Genomic DNA, 20810 nt, shown 5'->3' with positions numbered 1-20810 from the left:
GGAATTTGAGAGCCGGTTATTCCTCCGAGATTTCTCATATCGGTTACCGTAGGAACAGCTAGCGCTTTTCTCCGAGAGAAAAGAGAATGGTCGATTGGCTCTGCAAATTACAGCCGTTTCCCACTGTAATTTTACTGTTCTAACGATAGATAACGGCAATATGCGTATATAAAATTATCGTCAGCCGCGTCATAGCAGCGCTCAGCAGCCAAGCAAGGCTGCCTTTCCCGGCTGTAATTGTTTCATGCAGTCGCATAATCGCCATTCGTTCGTCCTCGCTGCCTGCTCGAAGCGATCAGACCTCGTCGCCGAGTCTCGTCGCGCGACACAAGAAAATAATACGATTGACACCGCGCGATTATCTCGCGCGAATGTAACGCACTAACCCCGTTAGCAGCCCGTCGCGAGTACAATCGATCGAGACTACATTAAAGGCACGCAGTAACGAGCGTGTAATCAGCAGGGCTCGTGAGCCTGTTAATAGTTATCCGGCGATTCCGGTATTCTGGCGGGGGATATATCGACGTTATTCGAACACAATGGACGAGCAGGCGAGCGCATATCGCGCGCACGGCATTTTCCCCTCTCCTCAATATCTTTTTCCCGTGCGATCGAACGCACTTATCGGGTATTATATCCGCGCGGGCATCCCGACATCCTCGTCCTCTCTCCCCCGCCCCTCCCTTCTCCTGCGAAATAAATCGAATCTCCGTCAGCGATACCGACGTCGATGCCGCAGATACGACGCAGCGCGTCGCCCGCCCGGTGTGTTTTCGCGTCGCGAGCGGCGGGGGGGGGGGGGGGGTGGGTTCGTACTCTCGTGCTCTCTCACGACGGCGACACGGCGTGTCTCGAGTGCCAGAATAAATTTGGTGTCCCGATGACAGTGCAAACGGATAAGTCGTGTCGAGTAAATTCCGCAACGGAGCGACGAGACGGAACTAGCGGAGATTCGCGTGGGAATCGCCGTGTCGGTAAAACGACGCGTCTCTTAACAAACGCGCGCCGTCCTGAATTTTGTGGAAATTTCCAGACAAACGTCAAAGCGGAACTTACCGACCGATAGCCGCCGATAGCGAGAAATTTGCTTTCTTTTCCCACCACCCGTATTAGTCGAATGTCGAATGTCGCCTGTCTCTCTTATGCAGTCGCGTGAAGAAAACGGAAGAGTCCCAAGTGAATAACTTTGCTCTGGCGGATTATATATTATACGAATATCCACAAATTCGCGATGCCACGAGCGATTCGCACGAGTCACGAAACAGCGATTTCTGCACGGTGTTGTACGCTCCACTTTTATTGTACGTCGTACGATATCACGTTCGCGGGGTGGAATCCCATCCTCGACGCAAATCGCATCTTCGTCGTGGCTGCACGGCAATGCCGGGGAGCCTCCCCCCCTCCCCCTCCCGGTATCATAATTTCGACTCTCAAGAAACCTCTGCCCTTTTCCTTATTGCACTCTCCCGACGCCGCACGTCGAGCGAGTTTACAAAGTGCTGGATTTCACGAGGGCTGGCTAGACGGTTGACTCGACGAAAAATATATAGGGCCGCGTCGAAGTTCTCCATTCCGTTCTCATCCCCATCGGCCTCCTCCGGCCGCTGTTTCATAAAAACACTCGTAAGGTCGCGCGACACAAGCCGAATACGTGTACAGCGTGTATGTCTTTCCGCGGAGTTGATAAAATTTGACGGGCGGATCCTATGGAATGATCGAATTATTGAATTATGAATTATTGAGTTTACTACACTCGCGTGCATTGAGCTAATGAATTGCTGTCGATAGATTCGATTTAACGAATTTAATCAACGACGGGAGGGAAAAAGTCCTCTACCTCTGTCGGTTGCAAAATCGCGCCCCGGCTTTGGAGAAACCGCGAGAACTGCGTTAATGACGGCACATTTGTAGCCGTATTATCAGTTTATTGCGTATCATTTTAATCAAATTATTCTAATTATTTACGGGCACGCTGTTGTGTACTTCAGGGCGACGCAGGGTATTACAATTTTATTAAGCATGTAATACGATACACGCATAACGAATCAATGGACGATTATAACATTAATTTATCGCCGGTGCGTTATAAGCGATGCACGACGAGTGTGTATATCGACATATTACCGAACTGAATTATTTAACTGCCTATACTCGAAATTACGTTTATTCGGCTGATATATGCAATAATATGTATTCACTTGCGCAAACACCCGCCCCTCCGGTAACAGAATTCGTTAAGCATTTATGTCATTACGATGGAATATTCAAATAAGTTACGTAGATCGCGCGTTCGTGCGCGCGCTATCTCGTCGCCGCGTAAACTCGTCAACGACCGTCGCCAAAAATGAAGAGCGAGGACAAGAAAAGTCCGAGAACGTAACTTGGCGCAACGTTCCAGAGCACTTAATATCTCGGGGCGGGGGGAGGGGGTGTACGGGAGAGCGACCGTTTCTCTCTCCGTCGGCGGGTCAGGTACGTCCGCCCGCCGTCTAGAGACCAGCTCGAACTTGGAGACCGAATTTATAGACTTTATCGCACATGTGTCTCACTTATATCGAATTTATCGCGCTGACCGATGACTTTCGTTACGTCGAAAATGGAGCAGAGCGCGACCGTTCGACGTTCGAATCCGAGAGCACGTGGGCGGATCGATTAAAATCCGATTGTGGTCGCGGCGCAGGGACGGAGAAAGAGTGAGAGGAAGAGTGTACGCGTGTGCGTGTGCGTGTGTGTGTGTGTGTGTGAGAGAGAAAGAGAGAGAGAGAGAGAGAGAGAGAGATACATTTTCGCATTTCCCGAGGGAATATTGCGTTCGATACGCGGCCGGTTCTGATAATTTGACCGCCGCGAGCCTCGTGACTCTGTCAGAATGTCGGAATAATCTCGGCCGCGCGTGTCATCGGCGTCGCGTCGCTTTGGTTTCGGCCCGACGTGGCCGAATCCGTTTCCATCGGGCAGCTGTCGTCGCGTTTCCGCACCGTCAAATTTCCGGCGGTCCGCGCCCACCCCACCCCGCCGCGCCACCGGCACAACCCTTCCCGCCAACACCGCTGCCAACTCTGGTCGCCGGATCCTCTTCCCCCGGACTGGAGTGAACCGCACGAATTTTGTCATCGACCCTTCCTTACGCAACGACATAACCAGCGATTCATATCAAACTTGTCGGGCGGTGACGGACACCCGAGGGGAATGGCGAGTAAAAGTTGGCGAGAAAATGTCTCGCGGCTTTTTCCTGAGGAAACACGCTCGTGACGGTAGAAAACGGGGGCGACGCGTCTCGGTATGATTTACATTCAAATTTACGACTCCGATGTGTCCCCAAGAAACGCGCAGAGTCCGCGAGCAAGTGTTTTGCCGCATTCCGCGAAATTGTGAAGTGTGAAAAGAGACGGAAGGGAGAAACGAACACGCCGTAAAATATGAATAAAATATTTTAACGGGAACGAGAAGAGAGAGAGAGAGAGAGAGAGAGGAGGGGACATACTCGAGCTGTGACGTTGACGTGTGCTAAGAAGTGCACGATGTAAAAGCGAAACACTCTGTGAATTTTCTAAATTTTCAGAATACGCGAACGGTAAAGGCGCGCACGGTAAAACGGGGATACGATTCTCCAGCGTGAGAATGCTCAGTCGTCGTCGTTTCAGGCCGGATAGAAGATCGGGCAAAGCGAGCGCTCGGATTTTGCTGAAATTTGCCTGAATAAATACACGGTAGTAATGATAAAATAGTGATGAATAAAAAAAATCCGCCGGCGCGCCCAACGCGTCGCCGTGCGGCTCGCGTATCGATCTTGCGCCGACCGCGGTGTCGTGGATCATTAATTCCTCGGGGGCAAGGAGGCAGGGTGGTGAGAGAACACGGAGAATCCGACACCGCCCCGAGTTCTAAGCGACCCGTATACTCTCCTCCATACACACCCGGAGGTTTCCCCGTCGACTCAGGGAAATTCTTTGCTCGCAGCGCGATTCCTCGCGACTCGTCGTTGCCATTCGACGTCAAGTTTGCACAGGACGACGCCAATGACGAGGACGCCAACGACGACGACGACGACGCCGACGACGACGACGACGACGACGATGACGACGACGGTCGTTAGGATGGGTAAACTTCGAGTACCGCGGCGTGAGACTCTTTTTACCTCCGTCGCCGACGAAATCCCGGGGTTCACCCCTGCCACGAACCCGAAGCTCCTCACGCACACGCACCCGCAGCCGACTCGTTCACGACGGGGGTGACGAGAAAGAGAGGGAGAGGAGCCTCCGTGTGTGTCGACCGCCTCGCCTCCCTAAGTAAGCCTTCCGGCGTGATTCGAGTGCGATTTCGAACGTGTTCGCGACGGGCGCGGTTGGTAAATAAGGGGCCGGTAAAGTTGGTAAATTCTCGCTAAACCGTAGGCTCTCTTCTTTTCTCTGTCTCTCCCCTTCTCTCTCTCTCTCTCTCTCTCTCTCTCTCTCTCTCTCTCTCTCCCTCTCGCCATTTTTGCCTCGAAGAGCGCCGGCAGTGTTGAGCGAAGGGAACTTGTCCAAGGAATTTTCCATCGCGACACCATAGCGCCGTCGAGGGTGGAATTTATTTCGGGGGTAATCGTTTAATCTACCCGCGTTTGTTTATCCTCGACGTGCGCAAATATCAGGCGGAGCGACGGATGAAGGCGTCGCTTTTTATACGTCGATAAACTCGAGCGCGAAGAGTATCTCCCGCGAGACGCGTCAATCTCTCCATCCAGAGGCGCGCCTCTTCCCTCCCTCCCTCCCTCCCTCCTCGCTCTCGCCCTCTCTGCCTCGTTCATTTTTCGGCCGATTTGTAGCCGATCGGCTCATAAAAAGAACGCGAAAGGAAGACCGTCCATTGATCCATTGGAAGGATTATTCCGCCGCGACGATTCGCGTGTTTGGCTTTCTTCCTCCGCGCGAATCTTCGGCCTTGAAGCGCGACAAGCGCGATTCGCTCTTCAGACGTGGCTTTTGCGCGAGTTTTCGCGAATTCCCGAGATGACGCCGTCGTGAAACGAGCGACCTCTTCAAGGTCTGAGGGTCGCGCGAGCGCGCCGTTGCTCTCAGCTTTTACGTATTGACAACGACAATGACGACGACGACGACGACGACGACGACGACGACGAGGTCGTATCGTCGAACACACGCGAGAAACTTTGAGCACTCCTCTCGCACCCGGACTTTTGTCGACGAGGAACGGTTGTGAGCGCACAGTTCCGCCGACTTGTGTTTTGAAACTCCAAGTTTAACGAGTAGTGCGCCGTTAATCCCGATGTGACGGCAGCCGCGAGCGAGCATTCACTCGTTTACATCCCTCATTCGTCTGTTTATCGGGAATTTCACGGTCAAACTGCGCAAAAAAAGAAAATACTGGAGACCTGTGTGTGGGGACGTGGGCTTATTGGTAACAACCGAATGCTCGATGTTTCCTTTTGCTCGGCTGCGTCAAAAGACGAGGTTAAGATTAACATGTTTTACGCCGTAATGGTCACCAGCGAGTCACTATTACAGTACTAATTGTTTATAACATGCCTTATCGATGTTAATTATCACAAAGGAAACGTCTCATCTAGGTGAAAAATAGCATCTCGAATGAAATGTTTTCCTGCCTCATCTTTTTTTTTTTTTTTTTTTCCTGTAACTCGATCACCAATTTACGAAGAAATTTTTCACGCAGCGCTCAACGTGTTAAAAGGAAATTACATGTGGAAGGCCGTTTTGGTTATTTTTGTGAATTTTTTTAACAGAAACGGTAGAATCAATGGACTTGAAATTGGAACACAGTATTCATTAATGTTCAAAGTATAAAATAAATTTTATGGAATCACAAAAACTGATCCAATTTGTAATTATAGATAACAATGCAGTCATCCGTTTGCGAGTTCTATGTTTGCTGTCGATATAATTCCGAGCCTCTTGCTATCTTCTGGAACCAAAAAATGAGAAAGATTTTTCAAATATACAACTGCCATTATAGCCCGTACACCAAAATGACGACAGTGAAGCCAAGTTTGGCAAAATAGCGACTGTACAGAAAAAAAGTATCGAAAATGAAACTTTTTCCAACTTGTTTAAAAAAGTGAATAAAATAAAATATAACTGTGTTCGAGGTAGGGGCGAGAACTACATGTCTACCGTATATTGTGGAAAAATTTCAAGTTATTCGATTCAGTAGTTTTCACGTAATCGTGTTTCGACAGTTTAAGAAAATGGTATTTCCAGATAAACCGCACTTAAAGTTTTATATGTATTTTCCGTATAGATAGAAACCAATTTCTTTTATACTTTGAACATTAATGAATACACTGTAAAAATTTCAAGTCCCCTGATCTTACCGTTCCTGTTAAAAAATTCGTAAAAATAACCTTGAAAACGGCCCCGTATATATTATAATTCCCCCCTTAAAAGGGGACTGGAGGGTCAGGTTACTGAAAAGTCGTGCTTGTTTTTGAAAAATGGTTTCGTGACGAACTGAATAAATGTGCAAGAATGAAAATTTCACATATATTTATATAACAAATGAAGAGTAGAAAAATTTTGTTTTTAAACAAATACTCATATAAATATACGTCCACTTAAATTTTAAACGCGTTCTTCTCGAAAATTTATTGTTCAACTTCTTGCGGTGATTCTCCGAAACTGAGCTTCGTATCGATTTGAAATTTTAAAGCAATAATATTTGTTCATGTGGCTCACAGGTGAACCATGAACAGCTCCGTCAAAATATTTCATTTCGAGATATTAATTTTTTTATTGTAAAAAAATGAAAGATTTGAATTTTTTCCAAATAATAGCTGCCATTTTGTTAATTTGTTCGATTTTTTCTTCTAGTGCTTCACCGGATAATGATAAGCCTCCTCAAGATTTCTAGCTAAAATTCGCTCTGATCGGACCACCGAGAGCCGAGATATTACTGCAAAAACGACATCTTGAAGAAAAAAAAGAAGAGTATATATATCTCAGCTGTATATATACGTATATTTATACGAGTGTCTGTTAATAAACAAAATTTTTCTGCTCTTCACATGTTGCATTACTATGCCTAAAATTTTCATTCTTGCACATTTATTCAGTCCGTCACAAAATATCATCGAAAACAAGCACAATTTTTCCCCTTAATTTACTCACAAGACCCTCGCGTCTCCGCAAGCGTGAGTCCTCTCACATTTTGCCACTGATCTTCCTTCTCAGGACACGGCTCGCGCGCGTCGCCGTTCAATCAAGCGTACGCTACAGCAATGTGCTTCGCGATGCTAAGTCTTTAATGAACTCTGCGGAGCGGCGCGGATCATCGTTGACCCTGACGGACAGAGCCGACGAGCGCGATCAGCGGCGGGGTGCTCGCGATCTTGCGGGGCGTCCCCCCCGTCGTCGTTCGCACATCCAACCGCATTGTATATGCCGGCCGGCGCCAGGGAGGCGTCGGTCCGCTTGCGATGCGTCCAAACAGCAGCCGCAGCATTAGCCGAGGGTGCATGCATCCGCGTGCGTGCGAGCGAGAGAGAGAGAGAGAGAGAGAGAGAGCCACCCTCGAGGTAACATCGTGCCGCAATAATGTCGATGACAGTCGGCCGGCTATGCGCGGTATCCGACCGCGCTCCGTTTCGTCCAATCGGCCACGTATGCGAGAAGGGAACGCATCGCGGACTGGCACGTCGATAACGCGCTGCATCACCTCCGCGGTCCTCGTCTCTCGGATGCGAGCGCATCTGCGACAGATCCGATGGAGATGTTCCATCGATCGATCGCCTACTCGTACCGCCTCGCCGCCGCGCCGTCCCTCGTAAGATGAGACGCGATCCGACCGGGACACCGAGAGCTGCACGTGGGGTCAATCGGGATAATCATGACGTCGCAATGTTATACCGGGTGAAACGTCCGAAACGCTCGGAAACATCAAACAACGAACACGTCGCTATACGTATGTCGCGCGTATATCAGGTTGGAGATATCCTCGATAACGTCGCTAGATCAGCGACGTCATCGAGGTGGTTGAAGGTCCTCCTTCTCCTCGGAGCTACCACGGGAAGTGACGATGGCTGTAGATCTTCGCTCGCCCGCGATAGTCGTGAGATCGTCGTCACTTTGGTGTCGAAGTAGTCGCCGACGTCTCGAGTATCTCCACGTGTGTTCTTCTCCCGGATGCTCCGCGTGGGCGTTTTAAACGCGCACTCGTCGAGTCGGTCTCATCCATCGATGACGCGTAATTGATAGCTGCCGGCACTTGTATGCTCGAGAACGGTAATTCCTCGTCGAAAGATACCGCGCGCCAACGTTGCGTTTACATCCTACGTTGCGTCGGCCGACCGTGTCTCTCTGTGATAATTACCCTCTGTTATGTACTCCGTACTAATTATGTCAATAATTACACCGCTGATTAAATTCAACGGTAAGACTCTCTCTCTCTCTCTCTCTCTCTCACGAGCGCGCGTGGCAGTCGCGGCGTCCGCCCGCGCAATCGAAACGCCGATAGTTCACGATCGCGAATAACAGTCGGCTCGCGAGCCGCCGTATGTGTGCGCGCACACAATGCGCGCGTTTCAGCTGGCGTCGCGTGATAATTAAATCGCGAAATAAACGCGGCCGACGTGCGAGCAAGCTGGCGGACAAACGCCGCGACATCATTCGCGAGCCGTGCAAAACGCGCTCGCCGGCGACGCGAATATAGACGCGTCTGCCCCGGCAACGTCGGCGCGACAACCCGGCAAATGATGCGGTTAATCTGTTTCTAATTGAACCACCTGTAATATATCGTGCGATTGTCGCCTGCAAATGTCAGCCAATAGGCACACGGATGATGTATCGCGCGCGTAAGCGTCTCTCTCTCTCTCTCTCCCCCCCCCTACCGACGATAGACCACTGTTTGCCGTTGCTGATGAGCTCGCGAGCGTGCGAGCGCGCGCGCCGATCGATCCGCCGAGATTCCTTGTCAAACGCAGGCTACATGTTATTGTCTTTGTCTAACCGCGTGCTGCGTCCTGCACCTCAGGAGTCGCGCACGGCTAACGCGAGCGCGGATACAATTGCGGGGACGCGGATCAGGAGCGCTATTCGCAGTCGGGTCTTTCTGGATGTAAAACCGTCTGAAATTTATTCCAGACGCTCTACGACTCGTTTCATGGACGCTACGTAGCACCTGAAGGTGAACTTGAGACAGTCTTAATACTCTGTCGGCACATTTATCTCTTGCTGCTTCGAGAGAAGTCTCGACACGCTAATTACTCTGGGTCTGCTACAGAGCACCCTGTTCTGATACGCCCTTGTTAAGTGTCTACAAATGTGCTTATTCAGTTGCACGGATATATAGTCTTAAATGGGCAAGAAAAGGTAAATTTGAGAAACCTCGCGTCGCCTTATTTTTAAAATGGATCACTTAAGGAGGGGAATTACATGCGGAGCAGGCCGTTGTCAAGATACTTTTTACGAATTTTTTTTGTAGAAACGTAGGTAGGATCAGTGAACTTGAAATTTTTACGGTGTATTCATTAATGTTCAAAGTATAAAATAAATTTGTTACTATCTATGCGGAAAGCACACATGAAACTTTGAAGGCTTCAAAGGCTATCTGGAAACACCCATTTTCTTAAACTGTTGACACTGATTACGCAAAAACTACGGAACCGAATAACGAAATTTTTACACGATATACAGCAAATATGTATAGTTTTCACCCTTCGACCTCGAACACAGTTATATATTATTTTATTCATTTTTTTTAAACATGATTATAAATTGAAAAGAAGTTTCACTTTCGATACTTTTTTTTTGTACAGTGATTATTTTTCCAAACTTGGCTTCGCTGCTTTCATTCTGGCAACGATATATTTTAAAAATCTTTCTCACTTCTCGGTTTCGGAGTAGTGAGAGGCCCGGAATTATGTCGACAGTAAACATCGAACTCGCAAACGGATGACTGCATTTTTATCTGTAATCACAAATTGGATCAGTTTTTGTGATTCCATAAAATTTATTTTACACTTTGAACATGCGAGTGAGAAAGCAGTGTATCGATTCTGCACAGAAAGAAATAAAACACTTCTCGCTTTGATCAATCTGAGCAATCAATGTGAGCGCCAGAGTTAGATATAACGATCAGACTGCGAACATATTTGGGGGGTGCGATGCGTGAGAAAGGCGCCCGCGCGCTCTCTCTCGCACTCGCATTGCATTTTCCACGTGGATACGATCTCCGTATGTCGCCGACATTGTTTTCAGATTATTACATGCGTCCGCTGGCCGTCGCATTTTCCCGGAACATTCCCTGCGAAATTCCGCGTTCGCGACGAATATTCCTTCCTCCCTCCCCCCCCTCTCTCTCTCTCTGTCTCTCTGTCTCTCTCTCTGTCTCTCTTTCTCTTCTCGAGCGGCCGTGCACGCGAACGCTTCGGGACTCTAAAAGGAATATTTTGCCTGTCGCCCTTTCGAGGTGCAGAATAATATTGGTTCTTTCCATATCGAGATATCGACGCTATCTCGGGCGCGCCCTTTCCGTTGTCAGCTGGGGAGCGTTGCGTCGCGAAGGCATGCGCATCTTTGACAAATTCGTCGATATGGCGAGACGAAATTGAACATACACGCGTAAACACGCGCCCGCGCATGCACGCATCCACGCATCCACGTGAGCGACGATAAAAGAGCAATAAACGCGCCGGCGGAAGGTACACATTTTTATATGCAATTGCGAATATTACGAGTGAAATTGTTTGCTCGCTCGCGATATGACGGTTCGTAGGCAAAGCTAATGGGAGATTTAATTGCCTCCGTACGCGCAACTATTTGCGTAACTTCGCATCTGCCGTGTTTTTATCTGTCGGTGTTGGCTATCAGTTTAATTAAGGTATAAAAAGCCTCGACGGGCGGCGCTCCGGCCGCGCCATCAATTAAAAGTGCCGACCGCTGTATATATATATATATATATGTAACTTTGCCGAATAAATATCCGAAAACTGCGCTCGGGTCGCGCCTATTTAATTTACTCCGACGAGAGAGAACTAAGGAAATATACGAAATGCGTTCGGTGGTTGTGATTAGCGCCCGCGATGATTATGACTGTTTATGACTATTATTGTTTACTTATCATTACACGATAAATACTTCCGTCTGCGTCGCCGTCGCCGTCGCCGGCGCTCGGCGGACGGAAATTAAGGGGGACACTGAAATTAAAATCACCCGGAGGCTCGCGCTCGCTTCGCGTCACCTCGCGGACGTGGCGACGAAAATGACGTGGCGATTTCAACGCGATTTCTCGCGACGTCGATTCGCCTGCGAATTCGAAATCGCCGCGATCGGCGATAACCGGCCCGAGTTTTCCCCGGCACCGGAGACGCGCTTTCTCGAGCCGGGCTGCATCCGGCCTGAAAATCCCTGACGAGACCGGAGGACTTAAAAATATTTTATCGCCCTCCCTCTCGTGCGAGCCACCTCCTTCCTCCTCGACTTTCTGTGTTTTTCTCCGCGGTTCTTATTGCACCGTCGTAATTCTATTTGCAGGTCGGCCGGCGCGCCGCGAAAACTCGGATGTTTCGCGCGCTGCTCGGCGCTGCCGAGCGGGATATACTACTGTGATCAAAAAATAAGGTGAAATTTTCATTTAAACTTCGCCGGTGCTATAAAATCATGAAATTATTTTTTTGTGGGTTGGTAGCACTGTCTTCGACATCAATGCAGAGTTTTATATCAGTATATTCAATTGCTGCGGAGCTATACGTGTTTTTGTAAACATACAAAAGTGAGTTTTTCGATTTTTACTATGTCTGATTTTGTTGAGCAAAGAATTTGCGGTAAATTTTGTTTGCGGAATGAATATTCTGCCGCGGAAACGTTGAGGATGTTGCAGAAGGCCTTTGGTGATAAGGCTATGTCGCAAAAAAATGTTTACAAGCGGTACAAAGACTTCAAAGAAGGCCGAGAACGAGTTCAAGACGAACAGCGCCCATCAACATCTACCGATGAGAGCCACGTCAAGGAAACGTCAAACTGTTAACAAGGAATATTATTTGAGTGTTATGCGTCGTTTGCGTGAAGCTATTCGCCTCAAGAGGCCAGAATTATCGGCAGACAATTCTTGGTTTTTGCACCACGATAATGCACCGTCCCACACTGCATTGGTTCTTCGCGAACATTTCGCCAAAAATTCGACCCGTATCGTTCCGCAACCACCGTATTCGTCTGACTTAGCACCGTGCGACTTCTGGCTGTTCAACAAACTCAAAAGACCGCTCCGGGGGGACTCGAACCGTTTCGACTCGATTGAGGAGATCAAAGCCGAATCGAAGAAAGTATTGAAGGCCATCCCGGAAAAAGACTTCTCTGACTGTTTCGAGGATTGGAAAAAAACGTTGGCATAAGTGCATTGTGTCGGCGGGGACGGGGAGTACTTTGAAGGCGATGAAATTGATTTCGAAGAATAAATAAAGATTTTTCATTTTATAAACAAATTCACCTTATTTTTTGATCACAGTAGTACTGTGAACTGTATAAAGCTATTCCTTTCTTTTCTACGACAACGTCCTTGCAGTTGCATTGTCGCGGCTCTGCTACCATACGTCATACTTGCGCGACGACAACGATAACGACACTGTCGGCAAAAACGACAGGATAAATCCGTAAGGATTAATAGGATCGAGGCTGTTTTCTCCTCTCTATTTCGTCCCGATGTAATAATTTTGCGCGGACGCGTCGATAACGCGTCCTTCGAAATGGCTCGAGACACGTGTCCTTTGGGCAACGCGCTGAAATTGGCGCGCGCGTTAATTCCCTCTCTCTCTCTCTCTCTCTCTCCTCTGTTTCTCGCTCCCTCGCACCGCCTCGGATACGGGCGGATGAGTCTCGGTCGGCTTACGAGCCGTTTACGAACTCGTAAATGTGCCGGTCGCAGTGTTATATTTTTACCGCCCGAAATACCGTGGCGTTCGGAGCCGCGTAATAGGCGCTGCAGCAACAACCCTTCCGAAAAGAAGCGCCGCCGCCGGTTAGCGCCACTCGCGCGCACGCGCACACGTGCGCGACGCGTGTGTGAGTTATAAATGCGATAATATTTTATACACGTCGCTACGCGATGTCGGACAGACAGCAAAGACGCGCCGTCGCAAATCGAGCAATGTGTGCAATAAGCGGCTTATGTGTCAGTCTTTGGCGCGACACGCGACATTGCGCGAAGTGGGATTGTCCTTATTTCCCTTTCAATGTCCAAAGTTGCTCTGCGCGAATTGAAAAGGGGAATTACACGCGGAGCAGGTCGTTTTCAGAGCTATTTTTACGAATTTTTTCAACAGAAGGAGGTAGGATCAATGAAGTTGAAATTTGTACCGTGTACTCATAAGTGTTCAAGGTATAAGAGAAATTTGTTACTATCTATATGGAAAGTACGTATAAAAGTTTAAAGGTTTTAAAGGCTATCTGGAAACACCATTTACTTAAACTGTCGAGACGATTACGCAAAAACTACTGAACCGAATAACTTGAAATTTTTACACAATGTACAGTGGACGTTGTAGTTTTCGCGCCCCTACCTCGACACGGTTATATATTATTTATTACATATTATTTTATTCATTTTTTCTTAAACATGATTACAAGTTGAGAAAAGTTTCATTTTCGATACTTTTTTCCTCGTACAGTCATTATTTTTCCATACTTGGCTTCACTGCCTTTACTTTGGTACGGCCTATAATGGCAACCGTATATTTTAAAAATCTCTTTCAGTTTTTGATTTCAGAGTAGTGAGAGGCACGGAATTATGTCGACGGCAAATATAGAGCTCGCAAACGGATGACTGCATTTTTATCTATAATTACAAGTTGAATCGGGGTTCTTGTGATTCAGTAAAATTTATTTTATACTCTGAACATTAATGAATACACTGCGAAAATTTCAAGTCTATTGATCCTACCGTTTCTGTTGAAAAAAATTCGTAAAAATCGTCTTGAAAACGGTTCTCCGCATACAATTCCGCCTTTAATTTAAAAGTAGCGGATCCCTCGCAGCAACATCATTTTATCTCATCATTCGGCGATAAAAACGCGTCTGTTCGGATCCCGAAAAATTGACCGGTGTCGCGACCGGTTATTAGACGTTATCAGATCACACAACCGACCGGCCGTCTTTCTGGCGGTCCAACGATTTACGAGCAACAATGCGACGGAGAAGACGAGAAACGCCGCGAGTAGCGATAAGGCAATTTAAATCACCTGTCGCCCGCTCCCTCGTGGCCCCTCTCCTCTCCTACGCCCCGCCGGCCTCACTTCTGACAGCTGTCGGAGGTGTCGTATCGTGATTATCGCGTCACGGTTGCCTGCGCGTTTAATTTCATATAGCTGAAATCGAGCGCGTATCCTTTCGCACGCGTCGCCGTGGTTGCGTCGCATTGCATGCGCGTGCATTATCGGGGTGCGACGACCATATGCGCCGCGGTCGTTTTATCAGCTGACGTGCCGATGAACGAACGTACTGCGTATGCGTGCGTGCGTGCGTGCGTGCGTGAATCATGTATACAGGTTCGAGAGTGCGTCGCGTTCATTGAAATGACCACCGTGTCGAGAAGCGATCCTGTGCACGCGCTCTGCAACAAAGCGCGATATTGATAACGGCCAATCGATTAACAGGCAGTTATTGCATCCGCGGCTCATAATTTTTCGACGCTGCTCGCCCCACGACATTGTTGTCGTGGGGCGGTCGCGGATTAGTCGCGCATCGGTTATTCGGCCGGATGGCGCTATAAACGCAGTTTCGTTTACAAAAAAAAAAAAAAAAAAGAATACAATGTATAGAGTAAAAAACACACAGCACGCGCGCGTGTGTGCGCCTGCGAGTTAATATCGGCTACGGGTATACGACTCGTGCGCAAACGACCCCGGTACGGCGAGAGGGACTAATTAATAAGCGGCGCACGCGGTTCCGTTAATCACGGTGATACACATATCTTTCATCCGCGATAGTGTTTTGTGCGCAAGATCGCGCTCTCGGCGATTATTCTTGCGTTATCACAGGCGTTATCGAATTTCAGCGTGGCGGTGTCCTCTCACCGCGAGCTGCAAATGTGGCTTGAAAGCAAGACAACGGCACGGGAGAACTTGTTGCTCGCTCATTATCGAAATATTCGCGCGTCTCGCGCGCGCGACCGCCGGACTTCGATTTGTCGACGCGTACTCTTTTTTATTTATTTTTCCTACCCGAGCATGTACGTACGCACAGTTTGCATCGTCCTCCCCTCCTCCCCGTCTCTCTCTCTCTCTCTCTCTCTCTCCCCCGATCGAACCGCATCATTGAATCGTCTCTATTGAAACATTTCGATAGTTGAGACAATACCCCCGTGGCAAACTGCTGAAACATTCCCGATACTATCGATTATCGGATAGAACAGGCTGACACAGTATTCACTCTCTCTTTCCCTACGCCCTCCCCCGTCCTTCTCTCTCTCTCTCTCTCTCTCTCTCTCTCTCTCTCTCTCTCTCTCTCTCTCCCTCTCTCGGTCGGAAGCGCGGACATTATTCAGTGGAAAAACGCGGGAACAATGAAAGCCACTTTATCAAGATTATCAGATAACTTTCGCCGACAAACATCAGCGATTGCGAATAGCTCTGCCGAGAGAGCAAATAGCTTTCTTTGCCGTTTTTTCGATCATTATGCCGGCGAAATTGGAACGTCACGGATCGCCGAGCGTGTCCCCCCTCGACCGGGGTTAATTCTCTCCCTCTTTCACCCTCTCCAACTATTCACGGTCGTTTATCTCTCTCTCTCTCTCTCTCTCTCTCTCCCTCTCTTTCTCTCTGTCTCTCCTCGTTGCATGCTGAATTTTAATTCAAACAACGTTCCTATATACCTCGCGATTAGAGTAGAACGAGTCTAGCCTAGTCGGGGAGGTTACACACGGCACAAGTTGGCGCACTGCTAATAATTCGTGATGCTTTTGTAAGGGCTAACCGCGTAACTGAACATAACCGAAAGCTTCCGAGTGAAGTGCTCGACGAGCTCTACTCGGCGCAACTTTGTTACGTATTCCAGGACGTCGTGTGTATTTTAAGGCACTCTGTGTAACTTCGCGGTCTATAAGGTAAGTTCGCTTTATGAGAAGCACCATTTCCACACGGCCGAGTGGCTATCGCGTGCGTGCGAGCGCGAAAGAAAAGAGAAAAAGAGAGAAACCGAGAGAAAGAAGGAAGAAAAAGTAGGATTATTTGCATCCGCCCGCGAAAGATAGGAAATTTTGACGCGCGAGAACCCGGCGAGAACGAAAAATCGCGCGCCGTCGAGCGGCGCGGGGCGCGTGTACACGTCAAACATACATCAGAGACACGGAATATCCATTAGATCTCTATTTATTAATTGGAGCTCTCCGAAATGATCAATCAACGTTCGCAATCAAGCCCGACGCGATGGCAATAAAGATAAAGCGAAGCGAGGGACTGGCAACGGCGAATAAACGCAAAACGAACGACGGATTCGTTCGTAGTCGGGCGTTAAGAATTAAGCACGAAATACTGTTTGCGGAGGCAACGGGAAAAAGAGAAAGGAGTCTCACTCTCACTCTCACTCTCACTCTCTCTCTCTCTCTCTCTCTCTCTCCCATTTCTCCTTTTCTATCGGACACAGATCCTATCGGAACGTTGATTTCCGACGATAGCCTCCGGGTGCCGGACCGCCGTTAATCCCGCTGTATTTAGAGTCTTAAACGCCGCCAAATACGACGGGTGCGGCGTCGGCCGGCATTGTTTCGGGGGTCTCGGGTACGCCGTGACAATCGCATTGCCGCCCGTAACAAGGTAAAACCGTAAAACGACGTGACACAACGCGATGCGACCCGACGCTACAACTACGCGAACCACGCTGCGAACTTGCGTTGCGAGCACCCAACGACGAGAAGGGGTTTTTGTTCGCGCTTAATGAGATTCCGCGCTCTCGCGAGAACTTACCCTCTCCGGCCGTTGGCTGCCTCCCCCCCGTTATTTCCAGTTTTCCCAGATTGCAGCGCGAGCGCCGGAGATAAAAGCCGACGGCGATTCTGTTTGGAAATGTTAAACCGAACGGAGGGGCAGGGAGGGAGGGAGGGAGGAAGAAAACGAGAGAAAGAGAAAGGTCGAGCGAAAGAGAAGGAAAGAGAGAGAGAGAGAGAGAGAGAGAGAGAGAGAGAGAGAGAGGTAGACGGCTCTGGATAATAATAATCGCGACGACGACGCGTCGATGCAAATTGCGCGTCGCCGCTTGCGGGAGAGAGCACAGGCTTGCGCCTGTGAGAGTCCTGTTAGCGGCGTTAATCGAACACAATCGGTCGTGTTATCGCGAGAACTCGAGCGCACTTGGAGAATTATCGAGCTTGCGCGTGAGTCCGCTTGCGCCGGCTCCGATTGTCTCCTCCGATCGAGAGAGAAGGAGGAGGAGGAGTGATAAAAATCGCTCGTCTAATCGCGCGCGAGCGCGGCGACGCAGCCAGACGTGAAGGACGCAAATCGCCGGATGTGTACGATATGTAAGCGAGACGGCGTTATTAGCGTAATACCGCGGCTATGGACACTGCGCGTGTGTACGCGCGCGTACGTGCACGCGCCGCCTCGTCGTGCGCGTGCATGCGTTATTAGGGTGGCCGACGACGCGCGTCCGATCCGGCGTGGCGCGGCGCGGCGCGTCGGATCGGTCCGGCGGATTAATAATTCTCAAACGGACACATCGGGGATCGCGCGTTCGATAACCAGCCCGAACACAATCGCGGGGCGGACTGCGCGCGCGCAAATGCGATCGCACGTTATATACGATCATTATACGCTTGATCTGCTCGGTTTAAATACTCGAAACACAGCCGGCAGTGCGCAGCGCGGCGCGGCGCGGCGCGGCGCGACGGGACACCGAAGTACAGCACATTCCGCGCTCCGGGCGAAACCCGAGGAACAGCCGCGTGTTTCAGCGAACGGATTACTCGCAGCGGACGCGTTTAAAGAGACTCCGGGATGAATTACGCGTGATGAAGCCGTCCCGCCGTTCTCCCCGGTTTGCGTTTCTTCGCCCGCCTCCCGTCCTCTTCCGCGTCGGCCTTCTCCGCGAGAGCAAAGTCGGATTTCGATGCTGCAACCGGTAAGGGTGAGATTTGTCACGACATTCGTCCGAGTACAACGATAACGCCAATTTGTCTTTGTCTCTGTAACGAGCCTCTCTCTCTCTCTCTCTCTCTCTCTCTCTCTCTCTCTCTTTCTCTCCTCCGATCACACTGAAAGTGAACTATCCTGCCTCCCTGAGTCCTCAACGACTTGAAAAATCATCGCTATCGAGACCGCTCCTTTTTTATCCGGCCCTTTCTAGTATTTGTAGCTTTCAGGCGATATCGACGGCGGTTCCGACTAAATGTAGATGCATCGGGACTCTAAGCTCCGCGGTTAAGACCCCTCGGAGCGTCTCTATCCGGCACCAACGGGCTTGAAATATAGCGGGACTCGCCACCGGCAGAAATACACATCGCGGTACGAAATACTAAAAAGATCGTAAAAGACGCGGGATTTTCAGGGGGAAAAATATACGACTGCTGCCGCGGATATTTCCCGGCAGTAATAAAATCGAGAGGTCGGGAGGGCGCGCGCGGGGGACCCCGGGGAGACGGTTATTGCGCTTGTTTCTGGCGGCGTAAAGGGAAACTATGTACGGGAAATGGAAATCCGTAATACCGGGTTCTCGCGAAATTATTACTTACTCGTGTAAGCGTTTGAAAATTCGCGGGGATCGTTCCGCCGGCGGAATATCATTATCCCGTTAAACTCGCCGCGCGCGCGCGCGCGCGCAAAACCGCCGGTTTATGCAATTTCGACTTTAACCTTGTGAATCGCCAATTGCACCCGCGACGCGACCACCCCCCGCCGCGCTTCACGTCAAATATATCAAGTTGTCGAAATTGTTATAATTCTCCGAGTGAGCGAGCAATTATCCGATAACAAATGACACGGAAAATTCCCCCATTATCATTTGCTCTTTGTGCGCGTCGCGTGTTATTTATTATGAGAACGCGCGCCTCCCCATTAAAACGTGCAGTTAAAATATCTTTCGAACTTCCGCTGTCCATTTGTCCGTTCATCCGTCCGTCCGTCTCTCGTTTTACGATCTGAATTTACATTTAAATCGTCAAACTGCCTGCTTCGTCGTGCCACTCTCTGCGAAGTCGGCTCTGAGTTTCTCTCTCACGATCCTTCGAATTATAAAATTTCCCATTTCCCTTTTTTCTCTTTCAATCTCTCTCTCTCTCTCTCTCTCTTGCTTTCTTTCTTTCATTCTGTCTTTCTTTCTTTCTCTCTTTCCTTCTTCCTCACAGCGCAAGTTTAAATTATCGACCTGCCGATTTCATTAAATCCACCGCTAACTCAACGTAAACTTTCCATTGCAAATTATTTCACCGAAAAATACCGACTTCCGATTATACGGCAAGTGCGAGAGATGTCCTGGGCGACGGGACTTGGCACGGGGCTTGCTCGAGAGGACTCGGCTGCAGGATACGACTTTGTCCTCGGGCTACTCGGGCACTCGGAAGTAACGAACGAATTTGCGAATAAATTTGCATGCCGAGCATACCGCGCCGTCGCGCGGAATTTATAGCTTAATCCCGATTTTCAGCGGATCTCGGCAAATGTTTTGGCCCTGGGAAGAGCCGTGTCGCGCGAGGGACCGAGAGGAAGAAAAAGAGAGAGAGAGAGAGAGAGAGAGAGAGAGAGAGAGAGAGAAAGGGTGAGGCGGTGGAGTACCATCGCGTAGAGAACATTAAAATTTATGACGGTTATTAATATTTCCCCGGAATCCCCCTTGGCGCGTGCGGCCGCCGAAATGAGACTCCGGTTAAGTCCCCAAACGAATTATTAGAGCCGTCGGTTAATCGACGTTATCGGGAAACGACTCTGGCCCCTTTTTTCTCCCCTTCTCTTCCTCTCTTTTTCCTTTCGTTTTTCTTTTTCCGGCTCGACGATGAAGCGCGCACGCTGCCGGTTTCACGTCAGCGTCACGTCGCATAAAGTCTCGCCCGAGTCCCTCCCCCTGTATATGAAACTACCGGCGATTGAACGCGCCGTGCCGAAGGGGCCATTAAGCCGGTCGTGCCGGCAGCATTCTCGATATCATGCGCGCGCGCGCGCGACTTTCGTCATTTCGCTCTTGCGAGTGAGTTCTCCGTTCCGCCGCGCCGGTTCTACATTGTCCACGGTAATTGATTCTCGACGATACGCGAGATGCACGAGACGAAAATCTTAACCTTTCCCATTTTCGATGAGAAATGCCTCGACTCTCGTGTCTAGGATATTTGAAATCGGATGTCGCGGTAGGAATCTTGATGAAAGCTTCCCCTATCCCCCACCCACCCCCCCTCCTCGAGCGGCTCAAAGAGATGTTTGTGCCCTCGGAAGAATTATATTTGACATTTGAATGCAATAACGCGAAAAAGAGAGAGAGAGAGAGAGAGAGAGAGAGAGAGAGAGAGAGAGAGATTGAACCGCGCGCGGACGCGGGATATATCCCTCACGCGCAACGTTCTTCCCCGTATGCGCGTATTGTGCGTGTGCATCTTGTGCTAACACATAAAAGAACTGGAGATCTGGTCCTCTCCTCCTCTTGTATTTCCCGAATTCCAAGGGGAGGTTGTCGCGACGTTTCAAACTAATGCGCCTTCAAACTTACTACTATGATCAAAAAGTATCCGAACTTTATTTTTAAAAATTAGAATTACAATTCAATCGTCAAAATTCTTATAGCCTCCTTCAAAGTAGTCCCCATTGCAACGCACATATGCCTGTATCATTTGATCCAGGAAACATCGCTCATACGCGGCAGACGGTATGGCCTTCAATTCACGCAGCGATT

General features: G+C 49.3%; 1 protein-coding gene across 3 annotated transcripts in view; it reads left to right on the top strand.

Moving 5' to 3' along the window:
• Nucleotides 1-20810, top strand: part of Slip1 (SLo interacting protein 1) — a 210331-nt gene that overhangs the window by 166507 nt on the left and 23014 nt on the right. Inside the window, exon 1 of one of the 3 annotated variants that reach the window (XM_025297101.1) lies at nucleotides 17728-18056. The exons of the other annotated variants lie outside the window; for them this stretch is intronic. Within the exon in view, the coding sequence (XP_025152886.1) occupies nucleotides 18045-18056 (12 nt within the window). The 5' untranslated portion in view covers nucleotides 17728-18044. Of the gene's footprint in view, nucleotides 1-17727; nucleotides 18057-20810 lie in introns of those variants that run through there. 3 annotated transcript variants of the gene reach the window in all.

The sequence above is a fragment of the Harpegnathos saltator genome, unplaced genomic scaffold (genome assembly GCF_003227715.2).
Source record: "Harpegnathos saltator strain DR-91 unplaced genomic scaffold, Hsal_v8.6 scaffold169, whole genome shotgun sequence".
Taxonomy (NCBI): Eukaryota; Metazoa; Arthropoda; class Insecta; order Hymenoptera; family Formicidae; genus Harpegnathos; species Harpegnathos saltator.
The sequence above is the reverse complement of the archived record's forward strand: the minus strand, read 5'-3'. Positions and strand labels throughout refer to the sequence as shown.